Raw genomic sequence first — 27,948 nt, 5'->3', positions numbered from 1 at the left:
GGGAGAAAGATGTAGCAGTCTGCTTCCATAAAGATAGCCTTGGAAATCCTATGGGGCAATTCTACTCTGTCCTGTAGAGTCGCTGAGTCTGAATTGACTCAATGGCAACGGGTTTTAACGCCACTGAAGCAAGCCCCAAGTTTGCAGAAACTATGCAAACTAAAGTAGAAATTTTTACTTTTTACTCTTCTTTATGTATGATCCCTGGGGGAAAAACAAAGGGATAATTGGGAAAGAAAATGTGTCATTCCATGAAAGGGAAGATAAGGAATTTATAATGAAAGAAAATTTACATAAATAATGGCAGTGTTATTTGTAAGAGTGAAAATTTTAGAGAAAAATCTAAAAACCTCAACATCCAGCAAGAGAGGAATGGTTAAGTAAATGATGGTATATCCATGTGATGATATACTATAAAGCTATAAATTGTGCTTTTCAGCTATTTAATAACATTGAAAAATGCTCAGGCAATACTAAATAAAAATACTATAGAACAGTATATATGGTATGGTCCCATTTTTTTCTTAAAGTTATAAATATCAATATTGTGGAGTGAATACCGTGGGACATGAATGGAAATCATTTATGGATGTTGACTACGGGTGATTTTTTTTCTTTACATTTTCCTAATCTTTTCAAATTTTATAATGCTAATATAGAAATTATTTTATATTCTAAAAAATAAATATTTTAACGTTCAATTTCTTAAAAATTATACATTTTACATATTCAAAATTCAAAAAATAAAAAAAGGTATGAATGTAATATCTCCCTCCTACCTCTGTTCATTTTTCCTACAGGAAACCAAATTATGTTCCTTGATATTCATCCAGAGATACTTTTTTTATACATAAAAAGCAAAAATGTGTGTTCATATTATTTTCCCTCTTCTTTGCACACATAGTAACATGCTTTGTAGACTGCTCTACTCCTTGCTTTTTCTTTTTTTTTAAGTTGTCAATATATCTCAGATGGCTTTCCACATTACGAAAATAAAGTCTTCATTTTTTCTTACGGCCATAGAGTATGTCAATGTATAGATGTGCTATTATTTTATATTTTATAACATATTTACCTAGTGTTTGAAGGGCAGTAAGTTTGTTTCCAATCTTTTTCTACTTACAACGTTGCAATGAATATTTGTGGACATACATCATTTTACACAGGTGCAAATACCTCTGGACTGTCTGCCTCCAGATATTTGAATGACAGAGAAGATAAATTTTGTTGAATTATTGTTATACTGGGTGGGGCACCAGTTTTGCTCCTTACAAAACCACAAAACAATGTCACTGCTGTACCTGTGGTTATTCCTTCTGAGGGGATGGGATCTGTGATTGTCTCATCCTCTCTCTGAGTTGAAACACCAGTAGTTTGACTCGTTTTGTGCCACCCCAGCGAATTATTACCTGAGAGGGAAGGGATGTTGGAAAAACACATTAGTAATCTGGATTGTGAAAGCAAATGACCAAAATCAAGTAACTCACTGAGTCACCCTGAGCCCCACCTTTTGTAATCTGGCAACCAATGAGCTCCACTTTCAAGGCTATCCTCTGGTGCCAAGTCTGGGGGATGATCCGCACATATCTAGCCACGATGGGAGGGATGAAATTGTTTCTCACTGAGTCCCGAAAGTTAGAGTTTCCTTGGAAAACCTGTAGAAAGAAGTTATTTTTATTTGAAGATTCTGTTAGTCTTTAGGTCTTTATCAATCTGCTCATACCTAGTTATATAAAACCAAAGCAAGGATTCTGTCTGTTGCATGTTTTAGACCCTCTTGATACTGAAGATATAAGACCTTGCAAACAAACGCCAAGTTACTCACACGGTACTACTATTTTCTGATTTAAATTTTATTTTGGATAAAGAGAATTTCCTAGTTGCATTACTTATCTTGCTTTTTCTACATTAATATAGTGCTATTGATTGGTAACCTCTAGAGCACAAGTCATCAATTCTTACCCCCTTCCTAATCTGAATTATCTCAAACAGCATCCTGATTCAAATTTCCAATCCCAAACCTCTACCATGCTCTAATTTATATTGAAGCAATTACTTCAGGTCACCAACTATTATTTCCCAGGAGAATCACAAGTATCTCATTGTGAAGTAGAAAATAATTAAGTCTCAAATATCTCTTAAGATTTTTTTTTTTTTTTAATTCTCACATGCTCAAGGAAGGACTGGCATTGTCTTTTATTAATGAAAAATATAATGTAAACATGGGGATGAAAATATTTGGAGGCCTGCTCCCTTTACTCAGTTCTCTTTACATCTGAGTTTCTCTTACCTTTTCTTCATTATTCCCAATTCCTTTGTAGGTCCTCCACTTGGAGTTGTTGTTTTTAAAATTCATTACAAAACTCTTAACAGAAAAGTTGAAACTCGACTGTGTGGATCCTATGGTCTTAATTCCTTGTAAGGAAACATTATTTATAGGTTAGCTTCTAAACTATGTTAACATATAGCATGTATTATAATTTCAGATTTCATTTTATTCTCATTTGAAATTTCAGCATTTTATAGATCAAATTTTATTAGTCGAATTTAAAAACTTGACCATAGATGAGTGTTTTCACATTGACAATCTACCATAAAAAGGTTTCTCCAATGAGGTATCGCCCAAAAAGGGAAGCAAAGAGAACGCTGTACTGTTATTTACAATCGGCACACAGTTCTTCTCACAGGGACACTGGGAGGGTTTGTTAACCGTTTAAAACCATGTCAAGTACTTTCAATTAGAGACAGAGGCAACTATGTAAATCAAAAGCAAAATTTCAACTGTAAGTCATTTTGCATTCACAAAACTGCTTCAGTGCTTCCCAGAAGTACCTGTTATTTTCTTTTTCTCTCCCAAATCTATCTCCAGCCACTCTCGTTGTTTGCGGTTGTTGTTGTTGTCCCCTGAAGCCCATGATGGGCCTTGATCCTGATGGTGGCCAGGAGACCAGTGAACTCTGATTTGCTTGTTAGGTTCCAGGCTCAAGGATTTGCTGCAATCTAGGAAAAAAAGGGAAGTAAAACATCTAAGATATTGATATAAAACAAAACCATACACACAAAAAGTACCCTAGTGCATCCAGTATTATATAGCTGATACGATTCTATACTGATATTAAATCAACTGTTTAATTACTAGTTTTTTATTACCCAGACTTGCACTTGACTCATTTGTACTATAGTATCTTGAAATTTTTTTTCTTTTTTTTTTTTTAACTGCGGCAAAGATATATATTTTGCTGTTTCAATACTTTTTACATGTACAATTCAGTGACAAAAATTGTGTGTGTATGTATATGTGTGTGTGTGCATGTATATAGAAGCCCCGTTGGCACCGTGATTAAGAGCTTAGCTGTTAACCAAAAGGTCGGAAGTCCGAATCCATCAACCGATCCTTGGAAACTTTATGGGGCAGTTCTACTCTGTCTTATAGGCTCACAGTGAGTCACAATCCACTCAGTGGCAATGGGTTTGGTATATAGCGTGTGTGTGCGGTGTATGTGAATAGCTCATCGGCTTAGGTAAATTTTTGACTTTTATGAATCGCATCTTATTTCTAGTTTAAGATTTTCTTAAAAATATCTAATATTTAACTTTAAATATGTGCTAATCTAAACCACAGTAAATCATTTCACAAAAAGCTTTTTATTTTATAACCAGTCTTAATCATCTCAAAGTTATTAGGCCAAAAAAAAAAAAGCCATCATGTTTTACATATCATGTAGGTTAAAAAAAACTTGACAGAAATTGAATAAACCACCAATGAAGAATTTTAAAATACCAAATTCTTAAGGAAAGCATGATTCTTACCATTGGAGGCAAACTGAAATCGCTTATCTGATAGGGAACCACTGAAACAAAAAATACATACATGAGGAAGTGAGCTGTTTAACTAGATATAATGGCTGATATTATCATAGGACTGATATAGCTTTCCTACACATGGTACCTTATGGGATCCTCCCAGCACCTCTACGAGGCTACTGCTCTCAACTTTACCATCACATCATCAGTGTTTTATAGATCAGAAAACTCAAGGCCACTGAAGGTAAGCAACTTTCATAAAGCCATATAGGTGACACATGGCCAAGGCTCTGAGACACTACTTTTGAATCGAAATCCTGTGCTGTTTCCATCATACCAGACTGTATTGGGAAAGAATGTGCAAATATACAGTTTCAGGAACTACTTTAAATCCCAGTGAATTAAATACATGGTGAAGGAGGCAGATGGATCACTGCCCTGAAATTTTCCTTTGTTTCAGCAGTCACCTTAAAGCAAGGGCCACTGAGAGGAATGAAGAAGCATGGTTACTTTCAGAAGAAGTGCTGAGCATGTCATTTCTTGCTTGCTTTCTTTCTTTCCCTACTTCCTTATAGCAGAATCTTGCCCCAGCATTGTTCCCCACGGACAGCCTCAGTCCAGACTTTCTCTACAGTCAATCTCCCACCTACCCTTGCAACCAGCAGAAGACTATGAACTAGCTCCTGCTTCTGGATTTCAAGGTACTGCTGAAGAAAAACCACAGCACCTCACTGAGACCTAGACTGAACTGGGTACTGGCTGCTGTGAGATGGTCCCACTGCTCATTTAGCATTGATTCTCTGCCCTCTTGGGCCCTGTAATTCTATAGTTTGTCTTATTCTCATGTGAGAACCTACCAAATCAGTCTCATTCTGCAGTTATCTCCTTCACTAAAGAAGAGATTCCTAATTTCCAAGACTGCATTTACTTTTTTTTTAAATTTTTTTTTCATCAATGGTATTAAAAAACAGGTAAAATGAGTGGAACATTTAGAATGTGCATAATTTTCTTATGTGAATGGTACTTACATATTAGATCTAAAGGTAAACACAAAAGGGTAGATGCTACTGTCATTGGTTCAGTGATTTTATAATCCAAGAGTGTTGCTTATTATTTTAAATGTTTAACTTTTAAATATATATAAGAATAATGAACAGACAGAAAAAAAAAAAAAAAAACCAAACAGAGAGAGGATACTAAAATGTAAAACCCACAAAGAACCCCAAAATATTCTGGCCAAAAGTATAAGCGTCTCCCCATCAAAAGGTCTTTTTAGTAAAAAGGCTGACTGGAATAGATTTTTTTCTTCCATATTCATCTACTCTTAGACACTCCTTAAGCTCTGGTATTCCACAGAAAGGTTCCAGCATAATCTATGCACTGAGTGTAATGTGGGCACCAATCCTTTCTCACATGAGAAAACTCAGACCCAGATGAGTCGTGGAATTCGCCCTAAAGTGGCAGGGCTGGGATAAGAACCAGTTCTGCTGGCACTTGAAGTTGCACATTATTGTTATTCATATTTAAATTTACATGAAAATTTATTTAAAGCACTTCTCTTGCCTGTTTTCTCAATTTCTCTAATGTTCCTGCACTAAGTGCTAAACCTGAAATTTGGTTCAAATAAGCCCAAACAGTAACTGCTACAGCTCTGAGAGTCTAGACTCTTTCCCACTACTATGATGCTTTAAAATATTTAATTTTGTTGTGTACAAAGAGAAGTAGTTATAGAAAGAAGGATAACATTGGAGTTGACCCTGAGGGGAAAAACTCAGCATCTCCTAACTCTCTGCCTCACTTTCATTCATTATAGGTGGGGAATATGGTTTTCTACTCCACTCTATTAAACTGCTTAAATACCAACACTGAGAGAATTCCATAGGTAAATAAGCCTCTTCCTGGAAAAATGAGAACACCCTTGGGAGAGGTACGTTCTGGGGCATTCACACATTAGTGAATTAATCAAGATTACAGGAATTGTTAGCCTTCCCAGAAGGCTCCAGAAGCAATCAAGAATAACTTGATATAAACAGAAAGAAAGGCCTTCCCTTCTGATGGTCCGAGCCATCATCCTCCACATGAGGTCAGTCCCTCTTCCTGATTCCATTCTGGTCTCCGCAAAGCAAGGAAGTGACCTGACCTGGGATGAATCCCAGAAGAACCCTGGATATTTATTTAGGGACCCCTTCTTCCTCAGCTGCAATGCTTCCTTCTGTGTTTTTTCCTGAATGCCAAACAATCATGTGTGGGAACATAAGTTCAATGACCGCATGTACAGTGGTTCCCCAAAAGCAAAAGAGCACAGACAAAAAACAACTGCTCCCTGAAGATCTGAGAATCTAAATAAGTGGAAGGGACTATTAACATACAGTTTACTCTTCTCTGCTCAGCATAAAAATCCAGTGCAAAATCACAAAGTTGGTAGAAAGAAGGGACCTGATAAAATTCTGAACTTTATATCTCTTCCCACCAAAAACAAAATTCATAGCAGACAATTAGTTCAAATAGCTATATGGAGTATGGAGCAAAACTCTTTCTAATTCATTAATGGTTTAAGTTTCTGTACTCTTCTTTTTTGCGTGGAAGTTTAATTTCAAATTATATAAAGCAACTTACTATGTATTGAGCACGGTTATGTAGCAGAAGTAATTGAGAGCATAAACTTGTAACTCAGGAGTTCTACAAATAATTTTTCTTCAAAATAAAGTAAAATCCAAGTGGTACAGATTACACTTATTACCATCCTATTTTCTTACAAAAGAAACATTCAAATATATAAAAACATAGGCAAGGGATTTCAAAGACAGATTTAAAGCCAAAGGCCAGTTCTTCATTCCTATTTGAAGGTGGCAGCAGCCAACAAATCTAGGCCACAGCCTGATACCTTCCTAAAATAATGCCCTAATATCAATAGAATAAACCATAAAAAAGGAAAGATCCTCAAAAGTCAAGGTCAAGCTGACATTTAAAGGCTACTGTGGTGGTACAGTGGTTAAAAGCTTGGCTGCTAATCAAAAGGTCAGCAGTTTGAATCCACCAGCTGCAACTCAGAAACCCTATGGGCAGTTCTACTCTGTCCTTTAGGGTCGCTATGAGTTGGAATCAGCTTGACCGCAACATGTTTGGTTTTGGTTTGGTGCGTAAGTGATGACTTTTACTACAAATCAGGATATAAATTTTAATGTTCCAAAGAGTTTAAGGGAAATATACATATGTTATATATACATATGTACATATATACACATATATAATTTTATTTGAGTAAAAATTTTAGTCTATAAAGCCATACTGTTACTAAACTTTTCTTAGGCACAAGTTGGGGACTAATTTTTTTTTAATTGTACTTTAGATGAGGGTTTATAGAACAAACTAGTTTCTCATTAAACAGTTAATACATGTATTGTTTTATGACATTGGTTACCAACCCCACGACATGTCAACACTCTCCCTTCTCAACCTTGGGTTCCCTATTACCATCTTTTCTGTCCCCTTCTGCCTTCTAGTCCTTGCCCCTGGGCTGGTGTCCCCCTTGAGTCTCATTTTGTTTTATGGGCCTATGGGACTCATTTGTCTTTGAACGTTCAGGTGATATGAAAAGAACACTCTGGGGCCTCTCATAGCTAAAAATCCCATCCAGAAGGGAGAAGTAAATGGTAAGCTCAAGGTAGATAGAGAACATAAACATAGTAAGTTAATCTGCACGTCCTAGGGTGCTGCACGCACCCGTCTTCAGTAATTGGTCTTTTATGGATTATATACACCATGGGTGGCCTTGCTTGTGAAAGACTTGGATTAAAACGTCCTCTCCAGTTCCCCCTGGGGAACTTGGAATTGCTGTGAGAGGCTCTGTCTATTTTCCTCAGCCACCAATCAGCTAGCCAGCTGGACATGAGCATGACAGGCTGACTACCACCCACAACTCTTCTCTGGCACTGTCCTCAGGCCTTGACTTTCTGCCTTTTTTATTCCCCTGAAGCCTTGTTCCTGCCTTCTATCAAATCCAAGGCCTGCCTCCTTCTCGAACGTACCTACCCAACCTCTCCCCTAGCCTCAGTCACTGCTTCAAAATCTTTCCTGTGAGTTTAGGCTAACACTATAATTCAGAAATAGGTTTTAGTCCCAAAGTTTTTTTTTTTTTTTTTGGTGAGCTCATAAGTTGGTTCTTTGGAATTAAAAACATGTTTTCCTATAAAAACAATGTTATAACCTATATTTAGTTCTATACATCGCTAGGTTTACGGCCTCCAGAGGCTTAGGAAGTCTGAAAGGATTAAAAGCTGAACTAGAATCATTTAAAGCAATTGACATACTTTTTTTCTTATGAAGCTAAAAGAGCAGAGGGTAACATCAAAGATGTTAACAAAAAATCATCTTTTTTTTTTTTTCTTACTCCCCAAACTACAATTTGTCAAGAGATTATCTCCAGGGGTTTTGGGGAGATATCAGTGGTTCTCTAAGGGTTTGTTTTGGTTCACTGTCTCCATCAATATCTTAGGTAATATTGGAAATAACCAGTAAATTACTGAACCAGTAAAAACTAAAAAGAAATAAGGTTTTATTCTCTCTCATTAAAGCACCGGAGAGTAGAAATACTCCTCTGTGCCGGGACCTCAGAGAAGCGCCTTTTTAATTTACCTGTCAGCATAACCAGTGAGCTGTTTATGTGCTACATTTATCTTCCACAGAGAAACCATAAATGCTATTCTAAGCACTCGCACATACTTTTCCCAGCTGAAGAGTCCTTAGTATCACATCCCTGCTGTCCTTTCAAAATTGTAACTGATTAATCATGCCTTCAGAGTTACCTTCCTCTCAGAACAAAAGGCACAGTACTTACTCCCTTGAGTGCACACCATTGGCCAGGATTCCTTCATATCGACTTAACCCTTTACTCTGAAGCACGCTGATCTGGCCACCCAGTTCATCTGCAATTACTCCTGCATGGATGGCGGCTTTGCACAGTAAAGAGGTCTGAAACACAGCGACAACATCAGCCACAGCTTATGAATACATCAAAAATACAGTTGGAGTTTTCAGTTTTGTTTCTGTGATCATTTACCATTCCCTTCCCCCCAGTGAGTAATGCTTCTGGGTGGTCAAGCTCGTGCAGTCACCTCCCACACTGACTCTGAACTAGGTCATGTCCTTGCTTTGGTCTGCAGCACTGGTCTGCTGCAGATAATGTGGCCCAGCCATCTGTCAGCATCAACTGTAGCACGTGTGTGTAAAGCCATCTTAGACCATCAGCCTCAGCTGATCTCCTACATGACTGCGGCCACATGACATTGCCGGCCAGGAACGATTAAGAGCTATCCAGTCCAAATTGCTACCCACAAATGCATTAGCAAATAAAACGGTAAGTATTATAAGCCACTAAGTTTTGGGGTGGCTTGCTAAGCAGTGACAGGTAACTGATTCAGTTTCTTACACTCCGTTTACCAGTTATACATACTAAATATCATTTAAGAAGGCAAGCCTATCACAGTCTCATTTGCTAATTTAGAGATTTAACAAGGCATCAAACACAAAATGGTAAAGCAAGGCACGGAACACTACATGGAACAGAAAACTTCCTGAAGGTCCTAAACCAATGATGCCCAACCAAGGGCCCACATTCTCCATCTCCATTCCTGTATCTCCTCAGAGAGGGTCACTCTACACCTATTCAGCCCTCATGGCTCAGGCTGAGGGCTTCAGCATGCTGCCGGCTGGTCTGACAAGCAACGAGAGTAACTGACTGACTGGGTCCGATTGATTAGAAGGTCATTGTGGGATTAGAATTGACTCATCAGGAAGTGGACTGAAGGAATGAATGGAACTTTTCCCTGGAGTACACATGCCTGTAGGTCCCCTGTGAGAAGGATATTTTTCTAAATAAACTTTAGACATTCTCTACTTCTCCATGATGGCTGCTAGTGCCAAAAGAAAAGTAAAACAGCCAATAAAACTGTTTTCAGTACCTAGATTTAGGAATTCCTTTTTTACTCTGTCCTATAGGGTCGCTATGAGTCGGAATCGACTCGACGGCACTGGTTTTGTTACCTTAGTTGTGCACTGGTTAACAGTTCAGCTGATAATCAAAAGGTTAGCATTTTGAATCCACCAGTCACTCCTTGGAAACCCAATGGGGCAGTTCTACTTTGTCCTATAGGGTCGCTATGAGCCAAAGTCAACTCGACAGCAATGGGATTTTTTTTTTTCCGATATGTTAAATTACGTTTATTTGGAATGTAAAAAAAATCCCTTAGATTTAAGATACAATATTAGGAGGACCAATAAGACAAATCTTATTTTGTAAATAAAGTAGTTACAAATAAAAATTAAGAACTTTTGTGATCTTCAATTTAGAGAGTTCACATTTCCCAAGCCACATTAGATTTGGCACGTGCATCGGTTTTGCAGTAACTGCTACTGCAAAGTAGCATAGGATACTGCATAGGAGCATAGGATACACCTCCAAGAGAACAACTGTCAGATCGAGCTGTCATAACATACTGATAAAATTATCAGCCCTTCCCAAGAGTATTTCCTTTAAAAAAAAAAAAATCATTCCCTCATCTACCAATTAAAGTGAAATTGATGTGTATTTAAATTTTTTTCTGGTATCAATTTTAAAAGTTCACATTAATTGGACCTGATGTTAAAAAAAATTTCCCTTTAAACTGGTATGATTTATACATCGATTTTCTAAGTTATTTTTGAGGTCTGAGGCTCACTGAGATGTAAATATAGGAAAGTTGTATTACTGGCTTATGTTAATGAATTTCCCTAAAACAAACTTATTACATCAAATATAATAATTCTTTAGGAAAGGAAATGCAGTGGACAGCTCAGAACATTTGATGGCACTATCTACAATTAACATTTCTGAAGTTCACGAAGCCACAAAAGATGGGCAAACAGATCAGCATGAGGTAAGACTAAAACAACTTTTAAGGCGACTATCAAAACATCCCAGAATTGAAGCATTTTTTTAAGTCTTCCTTTAGGAAAAAATCAACTTGTCCTAGGAAGTACTGACATAGTATTAAAAGAATATTTAAAATAACCATAAACATTTTACACACACCCATTGCCATTGAGTCGATTCCGACTCATAGCGACCCTATAAGACAGAGTAGAACTGCCCTATAGAGTTTCCAAGGAGTGCCCGGTGGATTCGAACTGCAACCTTTCGGTTAACAGCCATAGAACTTAACCACTACACCACCAGGGTTTCTGAACATTTTAGATTGTTTAATAAAACATGAATCGAAAACACAAAAACAATAAAGTGGAATAAAGTACATTTTTAAAGATGTTGGTAGAATGATGGTAAAATGCCAAATTTTTAAAAACTGATTCCCCATTGTACCATGACTTGTTCCTATGTTGCTACAGTCTTCATAATTACTGTTTTAATAACATTTTCTTTATAAAAGTAATACACGCACTCATTACAGAAATGCTGGAACATATTACAAAAATAAAAATCCTTCACATTACCATTCCCCAGAGACCAGCTCTCAGCATTGTAGCGCACCTCCTGCTGGCCTTTCTGTGGATATGTACAACAGGCACGGTTTCTCTCCTCCTCCCCTACACCAGGACAGCACTGTATGTGTTATCTCGTTACTTTCTCATTTTGCAATACTTCTTGAACTTTTTCAGGAGCGGAGAATTATTGAAAAGATTAATTAAACAAGCTTTTCTGCTTAAAACCAGATGGTACAGTCACCAGGTTTGGGAGAATTTGCCAAGAGAGAAACTGTTCTGGAAGCTTTGGATTTCTGCTGTTCAGATGAGGCAGATCCGAGGGAGAAGCTTATACCATTTAACTGGCATGCTGAAGACACAACGATATGGATGCCTTAATTCACCAGTGAAGGAGACAGAATCAGAGAATCCTAAGAGTTCAAAAAGACTTTCAGTGTCACCCACTCACACCTCCTGATAGACTGTGTTCTTTCTTTACCAACAGCAGCCCTTCCACAGGTATACAGGCCACGCCTGGCAAATGGTCGTAACACCTTCGCTTGACACTTCCAGTGACTAAGAACCCACAGTTTCTCATGTTTCATGAGACATCCCATTCCATTTTGCACTGTTCAGTTATGTCTTACATGCTGCTGAAATTGGTCTTCCTGTAACTTCTCTCTATTAATCCCAGTTCTGCCCTCTGGAACAACACAGAATTAACCAACTCCTTTTCTATAATCGCCCTTTAAGACAACATATTTCTCCCCTGAGACAGAGCATTTGTTTCTTCAACAGCTCCTCTGGTAATTCGTTTTGCAGATTTTGTCGCTCTGACCTACTGCCCAGACTCTTGCCTGATGCACAGTATTGTTTTAAGCCTCTAAACTGTGGTAATACTGTCATACAGCAACAGATAACTAATACATCCACTGTATCAACATACTCAAACGTACTAATCAGACTTCTTTGAAGAGGTTAATTTTCAAAATATGAATTCTCCCTCTAGATAAAATAATTCTACAAGCAAACAGTGGAAGTCAGTTAGTGAGTCAAGTAGGAAACCTGTTTTCCGGCACTTGCAGATCATGTACTCAGATCTCTACCATACAGGAAACCATTTACCTATTATACTGAAAGAGGTATGTCTGTCAGGAGGAGGCAAGAAAAACATTTAAAGTAAAAACAAAATAAAACAAAAACTATGCTATTTCTGCTGTTGTACATAATTCCTAAGTATTCTGCACAGAACCAAAAAATAATAAATAAAAACTTTCTATTGCAGGGGGTGTGGGGGGACCTATACTTCAACTCTTTAACTTAATTTCCTGAAAGGCATTGTAGGAATAACTTTTGTCAAGTACATCTTCAAACTGAGATAGTGTAAATTATTTTAAGATTCATACAACTTGTAGGCCAGATGAAAGCCCTGAAAAAGGAAACAAAGAGCAAAAAACAACAAAATCTTTCACAAAATTAATGGCCCATGCAAACCACAGCTTCTTCTAGCCTGAGACCAGAAGAACTAGATGGTACTCTGCTACTACCACCAACTGTTCTGACCAGGGACAGAATCAGGAGGTCCAGGTGCGAATGGGAGATAACTGTAGAATAAAGCTAAAATTCATTTAAAAAAAGACGAAATTTATTGGACAGATAGCAGCAAGACTCATAGCGATCCTGTAGGACAGAGTAGAACTGCCCCATAGGGTTTCCAAGAAGTAGCTGGTAGATTCGAACTGCCAACCTTTTGGTTAACAGCCAAACTCTTAACCAGTGTACCACCAGGGCTCCAGAGACTACAGGAATAAAACTATTGTCTTAAGATGCCCTTTTAACCTGGAGCTGAAGCCATTCCCAGAGGTCACCTTTCAGCCAAATAACTGATTGGCCTATAAAATAAACAACACCCAAGAGGAATGTGCTCCTTTAAATAATCAACTATACAAGACCAAATGGTCAACATTTACCCAAAAGCAAAGATGAGAAGGCAAGGAGGGGCAAGGAAACTGGATGGCTAGAAACCAGGCAGGCAGAATAGAAATGGTGAGAGTGCTGTCACATTATGGGGATTATAAATAAAGTCACAGAACAATTTGTGAATGAATTGTTGAATGGCAATGTAATTTGCTGTGTAAACCTTCACCTAAAACACAATAAAATATTAAAAACAACAACAACAATAAAGTCTGCTGTGCTCAGAATCAGGATGTGCTAAAAGCAAACATTAAAGAAATGTTGAGGTTTTTTTTTTTTTCCACCTTGCCTGGAGTGAATTATCAGTCATGTGGAACACGTAGGCAAAGGAATTTTTTTCCAGACTTGGGTATATGAAGATGCATGCCAATAACTCTTAGAATATAGTTTCATCATTAGATAAATTTTCACATTACTAATAACTCAAGCCAATTCCCATAAACCAGGCTGTAAACCTGGTTTTAACTATTTTAAATAGCAATGTAAATAGAAAAACAATCAGATAGCAGATTTCCCTGTTAGAAATCTATGAATATTAAGAAATGGAGGATTATCCGAGGATAGGGCATATACTTTAGAGAAGCAGTTTATCAGTCTACTTTGGGAACAGCAGGTACATATCAGAGAGTCTTATTGGGCATAAGAATTTGGGGTGGGGAGACAGAAGTGAATACTATATATGAGCAGAGCAGATGGCTTCACTGGCCCCAGACAGATTGTTGCTATTTTGTGATTTGAATGTCTATATCCTTGGTTCTGTTATATTAACCAAATGGAATTTTAAATAAATTGTTAATAAAAAGGAGGCAAAGCCACAATCTCTTATAAAGAGAAGACAGAATTATACTCTTAGGTGTTGAAAGTTTTTTTTACTTCATATACTTTATGCTTAACTGGAAAGGCTATAAACAGGAACGAATTCACGGACAATTTTGGTTGTTATACTTACTATTATTTCATTTATTCTCGGAGAAGAAAGAATTGTGCATCTGCCTAACAGAGTTTTACATCTCATTTGACTTTACTCTGTAATGAATTTAGGAGGAATAAAAAGCACTTACTATTTCTAATTCCCCCCTGCCATTACCCTTGATTACTTACATCTCTGTATCCATCTACCACATTCCCATAAATGTCTCCTGCTATGTCTCTACAACCAGCTGGGCAGAATTTGCTGGGAAAAGAAAATAAAAAATTTACATTTCATTAAATTACACTTAAATAAGTACTGAATCACACTTAAATAAATCCTTCATAAAACATGTTAGCATACCTAGCCTTAATGACAAATGAGAAACCTGATTTGTGAAAAAACAGATTGGTCTATAATGATATCCTGAAGGCAAGGGTCACACAATTATTATTTGTTTTATATAACAATTCACTATAAGACTCCATTAAACAATGAACTTCCCTAATGCATTTTAATGGATTCTAAGATGTTCAAGCAATAAAATTAAAAAAAATTTAAGAAACACAAAAGTGTTCTAAACAATGTATCTAGCATAATCTCATTTTTGTAAAAAGAAATATTTAAAAATATGAAATAACAATATATGTTTTCTATGAATAAAAAAGAAAATAAGGAAGAATAGCCTTGTTCTTCTCCTGGGGTCAGATCTGAGGGACTTCACTGTCTGTGTTCTATAACTTTGTGATATCTGACTTCTCTATACTAGCACTGTCCAACAGAAATATAATTGGGGCCGCATATGTAATTTTAAATATTCTAGTAGCCATATTTTAAAAGGTAAAAAGATACAAGGAAAGTTAATATCATTAATATATTTTATTTAGCCCAATATATCCAAATTTCATAATTTCATATGTAATGAACAGAAAAAAATGATCAATGATATATTTTACATTTTTTTTTTCAAACTAAGTATTTAAAATCTGGAGTGTATTTTACAATTATAGCACATCTCAATTTGGATTAGCCACAGTTCAAGGACGCAGTAGTCACATGTGGCTTGTGGCTGGCATACTGGACGGTGCAGCTATAATATTAATTATGAATTATCCCTGTAATCAGAAAAAAAAGTATATTTTAATTAAGATTTCATTCGCTTAAAGGTAATTTTTCAAGTAACTTTGCAGAAACATGTTACAGCATGTCACAGCACATGAAGAGCTCAGTACTGAGGGCCAGGTGATCCAGGCTTTGACACTAACTAGCTGGCTATGTGACCCTGACTGGTACATTTAACTCCTTTTAGATTATTTTCTTATCTGTAGTTCCTTCAGACATCAACATATTAATAGGATATGAAGGATAGCTCTGTGTCTATGAACCTGTAACCCACTGCCTTTGAGTTGATTCTGACTCATAGTGATCCCACAGGACAGAGTAGAACTGCCCCGTAAGGTTTCCGAGGAGCAGCTGGTGGATTAGAACTGCCGACCTTTTGGTTAGCGGCCAAGCTCTTAACCACTTAACCACCAGAGCTCCTATGTCTATGAAAAACATGCAAAAAGAAAGCCAAGATACCACAAGAACATTAACAGTTTTGAAGATGAATGTCACCTGCACTTTTTTCTATATACAGGTAAAATATACAGGTATGTGCCGTAAAATGTCCGTTCAGCAACATCCAACCACATATACTTCTGTGGTCCCATAAGATTATAATAGCTCAGAAATGCCAGTGAGAGAGCAGGATGTAGTGGACATACTTTGTTAAGTACCATAGATTCTGTCTCTCACTAGCTCTCTAGGTCCTGTGTAATCCCTGCACCTGGGGAGGCAGCGGGAAGGTCTGGCGGTGCCCACCCATGGCTGCCTGTCCCACTGTGCTTGCCTCAGGCATGACTGTGCAGACATTGCCAGAACCAAGGGGGCTGCCCCGTGAGGCCACTGTCCCATTCAGCTAGTGTGCCTGCATGTGACGCCCTGGCCGGAGGCTGTGGCTCCTTCAGTGTTGGGCTGTAATGGTGGTGGGAGGAGGAGTAGGAAAGGTAGGTGGGGTAAGAGGTGGAGGCAGAGGAGGGGCAGGCAGGGCTGGAAGAGTTTGAAGCCCACGGGGGGTGGCAAGGAGGACAGTCAAGGAGAAAGGAAGGGAGGGGAGCCAATGGCATGCCTAGAGGTGGCTGGCTGGGTACAGAGTGCACGTTGTGGAAGGGACTGGGTGTGGCTCTCAGCTCTAGGAGACCAGGTAGTAGCCCTGCAGGGCTGGTGGCAGTGGAGCCAAATTTTTACACAGCCCCTAGGCACAGCAGGGGCGTACTTGTTCCAAGCCCACCCAGTGACCATCTTGCATACCTCTCTCCTGTATATAATATGGTGTTTACACAACGTCCAAACCATATAATGTACTATTTCATAGAACAGATAAAGTTGTACACAGATATGCACATCTGTACACAACCTTGTAATAATGTTTACCTAGTTGGTTTGTTTTTTTTAGTTGGTTTGTTTAAACAGAATGTACCGGCCCAAATAGATTCCAAAATAGCAACTGCTTTTCTTTCATCTCTTGCTGACTTAGCATATTATATGGATAAAAACATCTATTATTGAAATTAGCCAAATAAATGTTTTCTAATTCTTTTCCAGTGACTTTATAGAGAAGAGTTCCAGAGAAGGTTCCAGCATTACAACAGCAATCAAGGAGTTAAGAAATAAAAAGGGCAGGGAGTCCTACTACAGGTTTACAATTTCATATGTTAACCTTTGGAACCAGATGTGTTTCAGAATGATTTTGGGTTTTACAAAAGTATAAGCATTTCAGTGATGTATATACATACTATAACACTCCAGTGTGGTCTGTGCCTATGAATCAAAAACATTAATGTCTCTGTATCAAAGGCATGAATACATTTTGTATGGTCATTTTGAATTTCAAAAACCTTTTTGCTTTCAAAGTTTTCTATGTTTTGGAATTATGGATATGGGGACTGTGGACCTGCATGACTTACCTAAATACTACAAAATGGGTGGGCTACAGTGTAGATGATTTGGCACCATAAAGTCTCCCTGCAGGGCTGCGTATATTCCTTTAAGGGGGTAGGAAGTGACCATTGATTCCCAGAGGCATTATCATCACTGGCACTGTTTAGGTATGACGGGGAAGACCTCAGAGAATGTTGGTGAATGTCTATGTTGGATGGACAGCAAGTTTACAAGGCAACATTTAATTACTACTCATTTTTGTTTTTTCTATTAGACTTTTTTAACATTAGAGTTCACCCTACATATAAAATAATTCCATTTATTAGAGTGCCCAAATGACTGATTTGATTAGTCCCTGGGTGGGGAACTTAAGTGCCAACTACTAAACAAAAGGTTGGTGGATCAAGTTCACCCAGAGGCACCGCAGAAGACAGGCCTGGCAATCCACTTCTGAATGGTCACAGCCTTGAAAACTCTATGGAGTGGTTCTACTCCGCACATATGCGGTCACCATGCATTGGAATCAACTCAACGGCCAATAACAACAACATGGGCTCTTAAGCCTTATACCCTGGATTGTATAGACTAATTGCTTGTGCCTTGGTTTGCTGGGTGTAACAAAACCTACCTTTTAGGCATGTTGGGATGTACACATGAGCTACTTACATGCAAATTACATAGAGCTGTCCTTGGTCCTTAGAAAGCATTCTAAAGAATTACAGTTCTTAGCATTGTTGATGATTATTTCCAGACCAACGGCCCTCAACTGGAGGCAATTTTGCCTGCCAGGAGACATCTGACAATGCACAATGTCTTTAGACATTTTTGTCACAACTGACATCTAGAGGGTAGACGCAAGGGATGCTGTTAAACATCCGACAGTGCACAGGACAGCCCCCACCCCCTGACAACAAAAATTATCCAACCTCAAATGTTAACAGTACCAAGGTTGACAAATCCTGCTCTAGACTAACTACGCTACTATATAAACCCCAAACCAAACCTACTGCCATCAAATCGATTCTAACTCATAGCAATCCTATGGGACAGAGAAATACTGCCCCACAGAGTTTCCAAGGCTGTAATCTTTATGGAAGCAGTTGGCCACATCTTTCTCCTGTGGAGCGGCTAGTGGGTTCGAACTGCTGACCTTTCAGTTACCAGCTGAGAGCTTAACCACTGTGCCACCAGGGCTCCTTCTACCCTACTATATAGGTGAGGAAATGTACATCAAAGAGGTTAAGTAATTTTTCCAGTTAAAGCTGGGATGAAAAATGTCACCTCCTTATTCTCAGTAGGCTTCTCCCTTGTGGGAAAGACAAAATGAACCTTCTCCCAAAACAAAGAATTATAAAGGTCACTACAAATGGTGGCCAGGTTAAAACAAAACAAAACAAAACACATTCTAGGTTCAATAATAGCACATTGGTACTATAGTGGCACTCAGGGGTCATCACCAGCAAACTGTGGCCTAAGGGCCAAATCCAGCCATCCACTTTTTTTTTTTTTAAATAAAGTTTGACTGGAACATAGCCATACTCATTTGTTTATGTATTGCCTATAGCTGCTTTTGCCCTATGATGGTAGAGCTGAATTGTTGCAACCGAGACTGTGTGGTTGGCAAAACCAAAAATATTTACTATTTAAAGCTTCACAGAAAAAGTCTGCCAACGCCTGCTCTGGAAGAAACCATTTCAATTATTATTCTTTATTTAAAACATGGCTGATTAAATATATATGTCTGTGTGTGTGTGTGTCTGTGTGTGTGTGTGTGTATGAATAAGGTACTATATCTGGTTAACGTCAAGGAAAACCAAACGTTCAGCAACATATGATTGCATCACAGCTGAGGACAACTACAGTTACCTGTATTCTGTCTTCATGTAATGGCTAGCTCGTTCCAAACATGTTATTAAATCTGTCATAAATAAAGATAATTACAATTAGCAGACTGAATGGAAGTTAGGAAACTCATGCGCTAAACGTTTCTTTTTAAATAAAAAAAGGGCGTTTTTTTTTAAAAAGCATTCACTCAGGGCCTAGTGAACTGAATTTTTCTGTTTAAAAATAAATCAAAACTGAGAACAATGTCCCCAGTATTTAATCAGTTCTTCATCTCTCTTTTCTATCACTAAGGATGGTTTTTCACTGCTGGTCCAGTGAATAATAAGAGAATCTATTTCCAACAGAAAAAGCAACACTGGTTAGTTACTATCTGCTACAAGTCTACAATAGTTGTGTGTATAACCTCTTTAGCAGGAGGAAAACAATTTCAAAAGCCAAATGTGGTTCATACAGAAGGTTCCAGAAATATTTTAATTTAACAATTTAGCCAGTGGCATCTGAGTCGTCACAGAAGCAGATGTTTACCAAGACCACCAACAGCATATTGGCTTTGATCAATCAGCGCCAGGTAATTAAAAAGAGAGTGCTCAGTTTATTCATCTCTAATTTATAGAACCGAACCAACACTCAGCAATGGGTAAGCTAAGATTCCGCGGGGCTCTATGCATTTAGGTCAACCTAGGACAGTTCCTGAAATATTCCACACTTGTTGCAATAATTGTTTCTTTCTGTCAGCTTTTCAACAGTTCTTAGGGAGCAATGTATCGTGAACGCTGGCCATGCTGGGCCTGTTGGGAACAGTCAGATCAGATAGACTAGAAGGGAACTGAATAGTTTGTCTCTCTCTGGGATATTTCTGCCATAAGACACTGAGAGAAGAAATTCTGGATACTTCTCTTCCCAGTGACTGTAAACAAACATGAAATGTACTACAATAATTACAGTGGGGTACAAAAGGCCTAGATGGAAGTCCACACTTTTCTTTCTTCAGCTTTCATGCTCCCCTCTTTCCTGCTCAAGTTTCAGCTCCACCATACTTAGGGCACTCTTGTCTTCCTCATCCTTCTAATACTGCATGTGCTTCCTAGGTAGGTACGCTGGTAGAGGGGGTTGTAGTTATAATACCCACTCTCTGAGGGGAGAAGGGGAACAGAGGAGGGCTCCAGAGAATTGCCAGGCTTCAAAATGGTCAAGAGGGCTGCCCCAAAACATGCTATCCAAGATTTCTTGGAAAAAGAGATCGGCCTTATCACACGTAAGTCAGCTGATCAATCTAATACATACTATAAAATTATTCACTTCAGATCTCTCTACTTACAATGATGTTGCATTTCTCACTTCCCTTATATCTTAATTCTATACCTGAGGTCACAATTCTGTCCAGAGATGATGATAGGTAGCAAGAGGAATTCTTAGAAAGATAAAGGTTTACAGATTTGTGTTGATTCTTCTGCTATACCTGGATGATCGCTGCTGGCATAGGTCAGCAAAAAACCCCGCCCAGAAATGTGGGATCCACTCTTAAAGCGAATAGTTACTTCACTTGTGTTCAGCAAGAGTTCTTTGGGAACAGTCATACTTCCACAATATGGACCTAAAAACAAAGCACACTTGTGGCATATTTCAAAATTCAGACCAGCACCAAGAATTGGACTATAACACATTCTTTTCCTTAAAGGTCAAATTTACCAGAAAACCATATGTAAGATGCTAATCTACTCAACTGATATTTTGTTTAACACCAAGACTGATAATTAGTGACTGCTGTGAACTTGGTTATACTGATAAGGCAAGGGAGAAAACTGGCTTAATTGATTATATACACTTACTCTAGATAAGATATAAGCTGCAACTAGTTAACTGTGAACAAGCCGAAAGATAGGTTATGTCTTTAACAAAAAGACTACCAAACAAAGGTCAAATACATTAGGTAGTAAAGAAAATTTTATCGCAAAAATGATATTCTGCAAAACTCTTAACATTGCTTAAAAAAACTCACAAATTCACTTTTTTCGAGGAGGTTCCAGAATTAAAGGTACAATGCATGGTAAAAATTTTATTCTCATGCAGTGTACACATTTCTCTCTCTCTTACAGTAACTTCTGGTTAACATATATAACTTATTTTGATTTGTAAAATAAGGTTTATACTAAAGCAGAATAATTTCTAAAGGCATTTGTAATAGCATATTATAAATTATGCAATTAAGGTTATAACATTGTTTCTAGAATAAATTTCTTGAGAAGGAGTAGGAATCTCAATGAACTTCTAGGAGACAAAATTAGATTTGGAGCTAAAAATAACCTTCCCTATATTAATATAGTTAAAGTTTGGCTTATAAATGGTCATTTTGAAAATCACGTATGCAGAACAATAACCTCTTAAAATGGTTAAAATGTCAAATGTTTTGTTATCTATATTTAACCATGGTAAAATTTAATATAATAATATCTCTATGAAAATAGGGATTAACAAGCAAATTTTGGTAAGACTCACTCTTCGTCAACTTCTCCTAAAAGGAAACAGTGTGGAAATAGTCAATGGCAACAACAGCAATAACAATCAGGTCAAGGAAAGTGGAGGCAGGGAACCAACCAAACTGGGACACAGCAGAAAGGGCCAACTCAATATGAATAAAACTAAGTTCCAGTAACCAAAACAAAAATGGGGCCCACACTGTATAAAGATTCAGGAAAAGATTGTGAACCCAACGAAGCATTTCTCTCCTGGTCCTGGTTTCACATTCTGAACATGTGATAGGTTGGGAGAGAAGGGCTGGGTGCTTAGCTTCACACCCCAAATCACTTTTCTCTGTTGTCCCCTATTATTAAATTACAGTGAAATTTAAATAAAAAATAATCAATTACCTCTCTTGCTATGCTCATCACATATAATTACTTAAATGAGTTAAATACTTGTAAATTACAGGCACTCCCCGGGTTACAAATGAGATCCGTTCCTAAGTCTGTCTTTAAGTTGAATTTGTAGGTAAATTGGGAGAGGCACACTGGGTTCTTATTTAGCGTCAGTTAATCCAATGTTTGTCTTAGTATATATGTATATATTTTACCATTCTATGCATATAAAACACTTTAGAAACACTTCCAAACCATGCAATGTTTTCATGAGCGTCACCAAGTAGTGCATGTGTCTATTATGATGAACTATTGTATTTAACTCAAATTTTTAATATAATAGCCTTTATGGCAGTCCACTTTTAAGTACGAGTTATTTGTAAGTTGGACGCTCATATCCCGGGCACTGCCTATACTTAGAACAGTACCTAGCACACAATGAAAGCTATATGAGTACTTATTAAATAGAATGACTGAATAAATTTAAAAAAAAAAACCAATTTTTGATTCTCCCTTTAGACTAGGTTCCATGGAGCCAGAGACTTTTCTATTCATCATTTTTTTTTTTTTCACCAGCTTGAATAGTAACTGGCACATGGCAGCCTCCCAAATATTTTTTGACTTGAATTTAATTTCAACATTCTTCTACTTGTAACAGTCAATTTTTAAAAGCCAAACTATTATGAAGGTACATAAAATATTTTTAATTCTGTGGTATCATAGAGAGAGAGGTCAGGAAAAGTGTGGAGATACCAGAAAAAGAAGAAAAGTATGAGTGTGATGGATATGTGAATTTCTATTTTTTTTTTTAATAGTGTTCACAAGCATGGTAGGTGGGTGATTTATATCAAACCTGTTTTTATATAATGAAGTAGAAAGATAAGCATTTTTACAACATTAAAGTGAGTCAGATTACTGTGTTTGACTTTTACACTAACTGATAATTTATCTGGTTTACATATATTTAAAATTTGTTTATTCTTTGCACAGATAAAACAGGTGAAGTTACTGGCTTTGCAAACCTATGAATAAAAACGAAATAATTAGTAAATTGTTGCTACTAATAAATTAGAATATTTTTCTACCTACTTTTTTTTTTCAGGAGGAAATAATAACATACCTACTCTTCTCCAAATCAGGATGATGATAGTAATCTCTACTTAAGTTTCTATAGCATTTCAATGACTTCTGATAAAAACTGTGAACTAAATGGATTATCAGAAAGAACTTGTTTGGCTTTTTTTTTTTTTTTTTTAATGAAACAGTTGAAAGAAGAGGTTGCAAAAATCATATACATTTTACACAAATAGGTAAAAGCGTATGCTGCCACCCTGAGCTGTTGAGCAATATATATGATTTCCTAAAACAAAAACACATTAACACAGTAAAACTCTACTTCGGCTGCATCCTCCCAAAATCATGACAGGCATGTAAATATTTCTGGAAGAAGTTCAAAGAAAGAAAATGTAAACACACAATCCTTTAATCAACCCTTACCCCACAGGCACCAATCTCTCTCACATTGTTAGTAACATGCCATAAAAATACACCAAAATCCTAGAGGGGATAGAATATCCCTCTCTACATAAATGTCATCATTAAAAGTTCTTTTGATAGATTCATCACAATCATAACTATCACAATGGCAGTGGAGGGTTTTAGTCTGGGGTAGGGGAGAGGAGTTGAGTATTGGCTGCAGTGTTGCCTATGGCAAAGCACCCAAATTACTGCCTGTCTGAAGGTCTGACAGATAAAGATTCCTGTCCATAGTCTGGAAGTTAATAAGTACATTCCTTGAGTTAAAAGGGAAAAGAGATGAAAATACAAAAATGTGACTGGCAGTAAGAGGGAGAACTAATTAATGGGAAACCACTGAAAAATCCTTTTAGTCTACTCTAAGCAATTTCTCAGTTCTCAGCTAGACTCCCTGGAGGATGACATCTTCCCTTAAGAAAGCCATTTTCCCCCCACCCCTGCACAAAACATACATTTCACTGTCAGTAACCTCCATGCCGACTTTTAAAAAAAGTCTAGAACTGAGTTTGATTCTTGGCCAGTGCACCTCACTTGCAGTAGAGGCTGTCATGTCAGTAGAGGCTTGCACGTTGCTATGATGCTGAACAGGTTTCAGCAGAGCTTTCAGACTGGGAAGAAAGCCCCGGTGATTTACTTCTGAATATCTACCAATGAAAAACCCCATGGATCACAACGATCCTATCTGCAGCTGATCATGCGGGTGATGCAGGACTGTGCAGCGTTTCATTCCATTGTGCATGCGGTCATCATGAGTTGGGGCCTACTCAAAGGGAGCTAACAACAAGACTTGTATTTAAATGTTTACAAAGACAATTTCATTGGAAACCCAAATGACAGCCCAGTTGCTTCTAACTCTAACCACAATATTTCCAGATTGATAAACCTGCTTCAATTCAGAGACTGAACCTAGCCAGCCCTTCCTGGGTGGCTCTCAAGAACTTCAGCAGACCTGAAAATAGGACTCTGAGTTCTGTTTGCTTCACAACTGGTAATGCTGCTTGTTTTATAGCACTCGGACCTGCTAACTTTCCTCCTTCCCTCACTTCCGTCCTCGTTTGAGAAGAAGGTTCTCACTTTGTAGTCATAAATTCCCATCAGACTAGGTACAGCAGAAAGATAGTTCATCAGGCAGGCACGAAAATCAGGAAAAAAATAAATACCTTACCTCTTGCGGAATGTAATTGGCAGCCCCTGAATTGTGGGAAAAGCTATCGGTGATACCAAATAGAACAGCATCGTGGCATTTGGCATCAGACATGAGACCAAGACCCAGTAGATAATGGCTGATTCCTTGGCAAAAGGAATAAAGAGCCAGGAACCACAGAAGCTGCTTTCTTGGAGCAGAGTAGGCCAGATTCTCTCAGCACATTCCCTGTTTGCGGCTACTGTTCCATTTGCAGCTGAGAAGGAAACCCTTTATCTTTCCATGTGTGAATAAAAGAAAATTGTCCTGCAGGGAAGAATGAACTATCTGCCTGAGCTGAGCCCAGGATCCTCTTAATTCTCTGGCAACCCAACAATCCGGGCATCAACTTATAGGACTTTTTTGGAATCTCTGCCTAACACTCCTCGAGCATTAACCCATTGTCATCAAGTCGATTCTAACTCATAGCAACCCTATAGGACAGAGTAGAACTACCCCACAGGATTTTCAAGGAGCAGCTAGTGGATTCGAACTGCTGACTTTTTGGTTAGCGGCTGAGCTCTTAACCACTGTTGCTCCCTTTGGGGATTACAAGCTTGGTTAAAAACTATTCCAGTTCATTTGAGGTGAGTATATGGTTTTGATCTTAAAACTGATGAAACTAAGTTATTGTTCCTGTTGTGAAAAGGCTGTGTTTTTAAAAACGTATGTATGTTGTTCAAAAAATAAACACCTCACACTCCATAACCACTCTCTTAGTGGTGAAAAATACAGAGAGACCAAACAAAAAAATTAAAAACAGGTTACCGTCGAGTTGGTTCTGACTCAGCAACTCTATAGGACACAGTAGTGCTCCCCCATAGGGTTTCCCAGGAGTGGCTGGTAGATTTGAACTGTCAACCTCTTGGTTAGCAGTGAAGCTCTTAATCACTGTGCCACTAGTTGAGAAATTTGTTGTAAGATAAAACAAAAAGCCTAACGATCTCCAGTAGCCTTATGGAGCCCCTCCTGAAGCAAACACTGACTTTCTCATAAGAAATTAGTTCCCCAAATAAGAACAGAAAGTAAGAGCCCTTCCCAGAGAGTGCCACCGGCGCAGCCAGCCACACCACACTATCAGCTGCCAGGAATGTGGTGTGCAGCGCCGGCCTCGATCTGTGCTCAGAGGTGTGCTGATAAACTATCTTTGGAAATGCTAAAGCTGCAAATGCCATTAGACCTGTGTCCGTTTTCCAGATGGTTCTTCAGTGCAGGCAAATGGCAGAATTTGTTCTTGCTTGCTAATTGCAATAGGGTCATTGTACAAAATTACAGAATTTTCAGGGCCATTTTCTTTGTAAAGGAAGGAAATTAGCATAAAAAAGGGATATTCCTGGGCTGTGCCATTAAAACCATGGTCACGTAAGTATGTAAGTGGTATCCGTGGAGAGTTTTGTCTCTGGTTCCCAGACAAAAATCAGTGACAGGTGATAAATGAACCAGACAGATTCTTAGACAAAGATGTGACTTTCCTTGGGGCTATGAGACCCAGGTCGAGAAGTGCCTCAACACTGGAGTTACTACCTGCTAGGCCATTACATCTGTCTCAACCAAAGATGGCAATTACTGAACGTGAATCTTGGTGAGTCTCTAGAGAAGTATTTGGAGGAGTTCGATAGTTTTTCCTACTTGAGACTTACAGTTATGTTAATGAGATGTCTAGTGTGGCACATTCTGGCTGATATAGCATTTATGAGTTTAAAATTCTATATTTTGCTTTGGCATAAAATCAGTTGCCATCTAGTAGTTTCCAACTCATGGTGACCCCATGTGTGTCATACTAGAACTGTGCTTTATAGGGTTTTTCCAAACTAAATTGTCAAGGTATTTTTTTTTCTGAGACTTCTTTGGGTGGTCCCAAACCTCCAACATTTTGGTTAGCAGCCAAGGTGTTAACTGTTTGTACCACCGAGGGACTCACCCTTAGCATAAAAGGCAAGGCAAAACAAAATAAAATCAAAAACAAGGGAACAAAAAAACAGACCTGCTCAAGAATTTCTACCAAAGTAGCCCCAATCGCAGAGAAGAATGCACTTCTGGGATAGTTTGAGACCCAAAGCAACTCTCACAAGCTGGAAATTCCTTCAAAGGGATCTGTTTTGTCTTTAAAATTTACAGACATATGCAAGACATAAACCACTTGTAAAACAGAGCCTGCCAATCCTGTGCTTTTTCCTCTTTGGGATTAAAAAAAAAAAAAAATCCACAGTCAAAGGCATAATGATTAGCTCTTACTGCAGTATGCCAGATGTGTATCATTCTAAAATAGTATCACAGAAATTATGATGCAATTACGAGTCAAAACACTTAGTATTATTTCCTACTTTTCTCATTCCTCTTGTTCCTAGTGTAATATAAATATTAACAGTCGGTTTCACATCAGTATACTTCCAAGTCACTGACAATGGCTAAAAAAAATATTGGGAATGGAGGTGGAAGCACAGGAAATGTAAGGGAACAATTCCTGAACTTCCTGATTTTTCTATAGTGCGAATCATCTAGCAGAACAGCCTAATTTAACTGACTACAATTAGGTTCCTGCAGTAATCTCTGAGCCTATAAAGACTGGCCAGTACCAAGTTCCTGCCAAGACTCCTCGGGCAGATTTTCAGGGGCTCCCAGGACAACCCCAAACTCCACCCATCAGGGAAGACTCAGCTTTTAGGTGAAACCCAGGACCCAGTCAATCTTCCAGAAATGTCAGGAACCAAAAATGGCAGTTCCCCTCAGGCCCCTGCAAGTATTGGCAGCAGAAACAAATCTCTGAGTGAATTCAACTCTTCAGGTCCTTTTTGGTCAGCAAGACTGGGGATGAAACTTAACCAGAGGGTGAGTGGAAGTTACAGGGGGACTGAAGAGCTTTAAGTTGAAGGTAATAATCTTCGGTATGAATTCACAGCCTCCCCTCTGCAGCGTCATAAATAAAACAATATTAGAAATTTCATATTTTAAATTTGGGTTTAAATAGCTGAATCAGTACCTACTTTTCCCCATAGCTCAAGATATTTTAATGTTTTATATAACTAACCTCTTTATTATTTTATATTATGAATATAAAAGGGGGATACTGAGAATCAGCATTGAAGTAGCAATCTTAACTGTGCCACACAAAAATTTTAAAGAGATGTCGAATATATTCCTGGTTTGAATCTTCAGATTCTAGGTTAAAGAATAAATTTGCTCCATCAGAGAATGGCTGTGACCACCTTAATCAAGTTTCTACTATCTTATATGCCCAAATACGAGATGAACTTATTTTCCAAAACTGTCCTCTGAAAGAAAAGGTGCCACCTTCTATTTGAGTCCTTTCAAAGACTCATATTACAGGGACCTCTTTGAGGAACAAAGAACTGTTTGGAGAAGACACACCAGCTTGAAATAACCTAAGTCAATGTAATTTT

The 27,948-nt window shown here is 38.0% G+C and overlaps 1 protein-coding gene across 2 annotated transcripts in view; it reads right to left on the bottom strand.

Moving 5' to 3' along the window:
- The window catches only part of DCBLD1 (discoidin, CUB and LCCL domain containing 1), a 72,898-nt gene that overhangs the window by 9,034 nt on the left and 35,916 nt on the right, over positions 1-27,948 (bottom strand). For both annotated transcript variants that reach the window (XM_049899803.1, XM_049899804.1), the window contains 9 exons: positions 20,433-20,567; positions 18,995-19,046; positions 14,338-14,410; positions 8,642-8,775; positions 3,811-3,851; positions 2,833-3,000; positions 2,291-2,415; positions 1,508-1,655; positions 1,302-1,409 (listed from right to left, as the gene is read on the bottom strand). In XM_049899803.1, the coding sequence (XP_049755760.1) occupies positions 1,302-1,409; positions 1,508-1,655; positions 2,291-2,415; positions 2,833-3,000; positions 3,811-3,851; positions 8,642-8,775; positions 14,338-14,410; positions 18,995-19,046; positions 20,433-20,567 (984 nt within the window). The remainder of the gene's footprint in view (positions 1-1,301; positions 1,410-1,507; positions 1,656-2,290; positions 2,416-2,832; positions 3,001-3,810; positions 3,852-8,641; positions 8,776-14,337; positions 14,411-18,994; positions 19,047-20,432; positions 20,568-27,948) is intronic.

The sequence above is a fragment of the Elephas maximus genome, chromosome 1 (assembly GCF_024166365.1).
Source record: "Elephas maximus indicus isolate mEleMax1 chromosome 1, mEleMax1 primary haplotype, whole genome shotgun sequence".
Classification (NCBI taxonomy): Eukaryota; Metazoa; Chordata; class Mammalia; order Proboscidea; family Elephantidae; genus Elephas; species Elephas maximus.
This window is presented reverse-complemented; position numbering and strand designations above follow the sequence as displayed.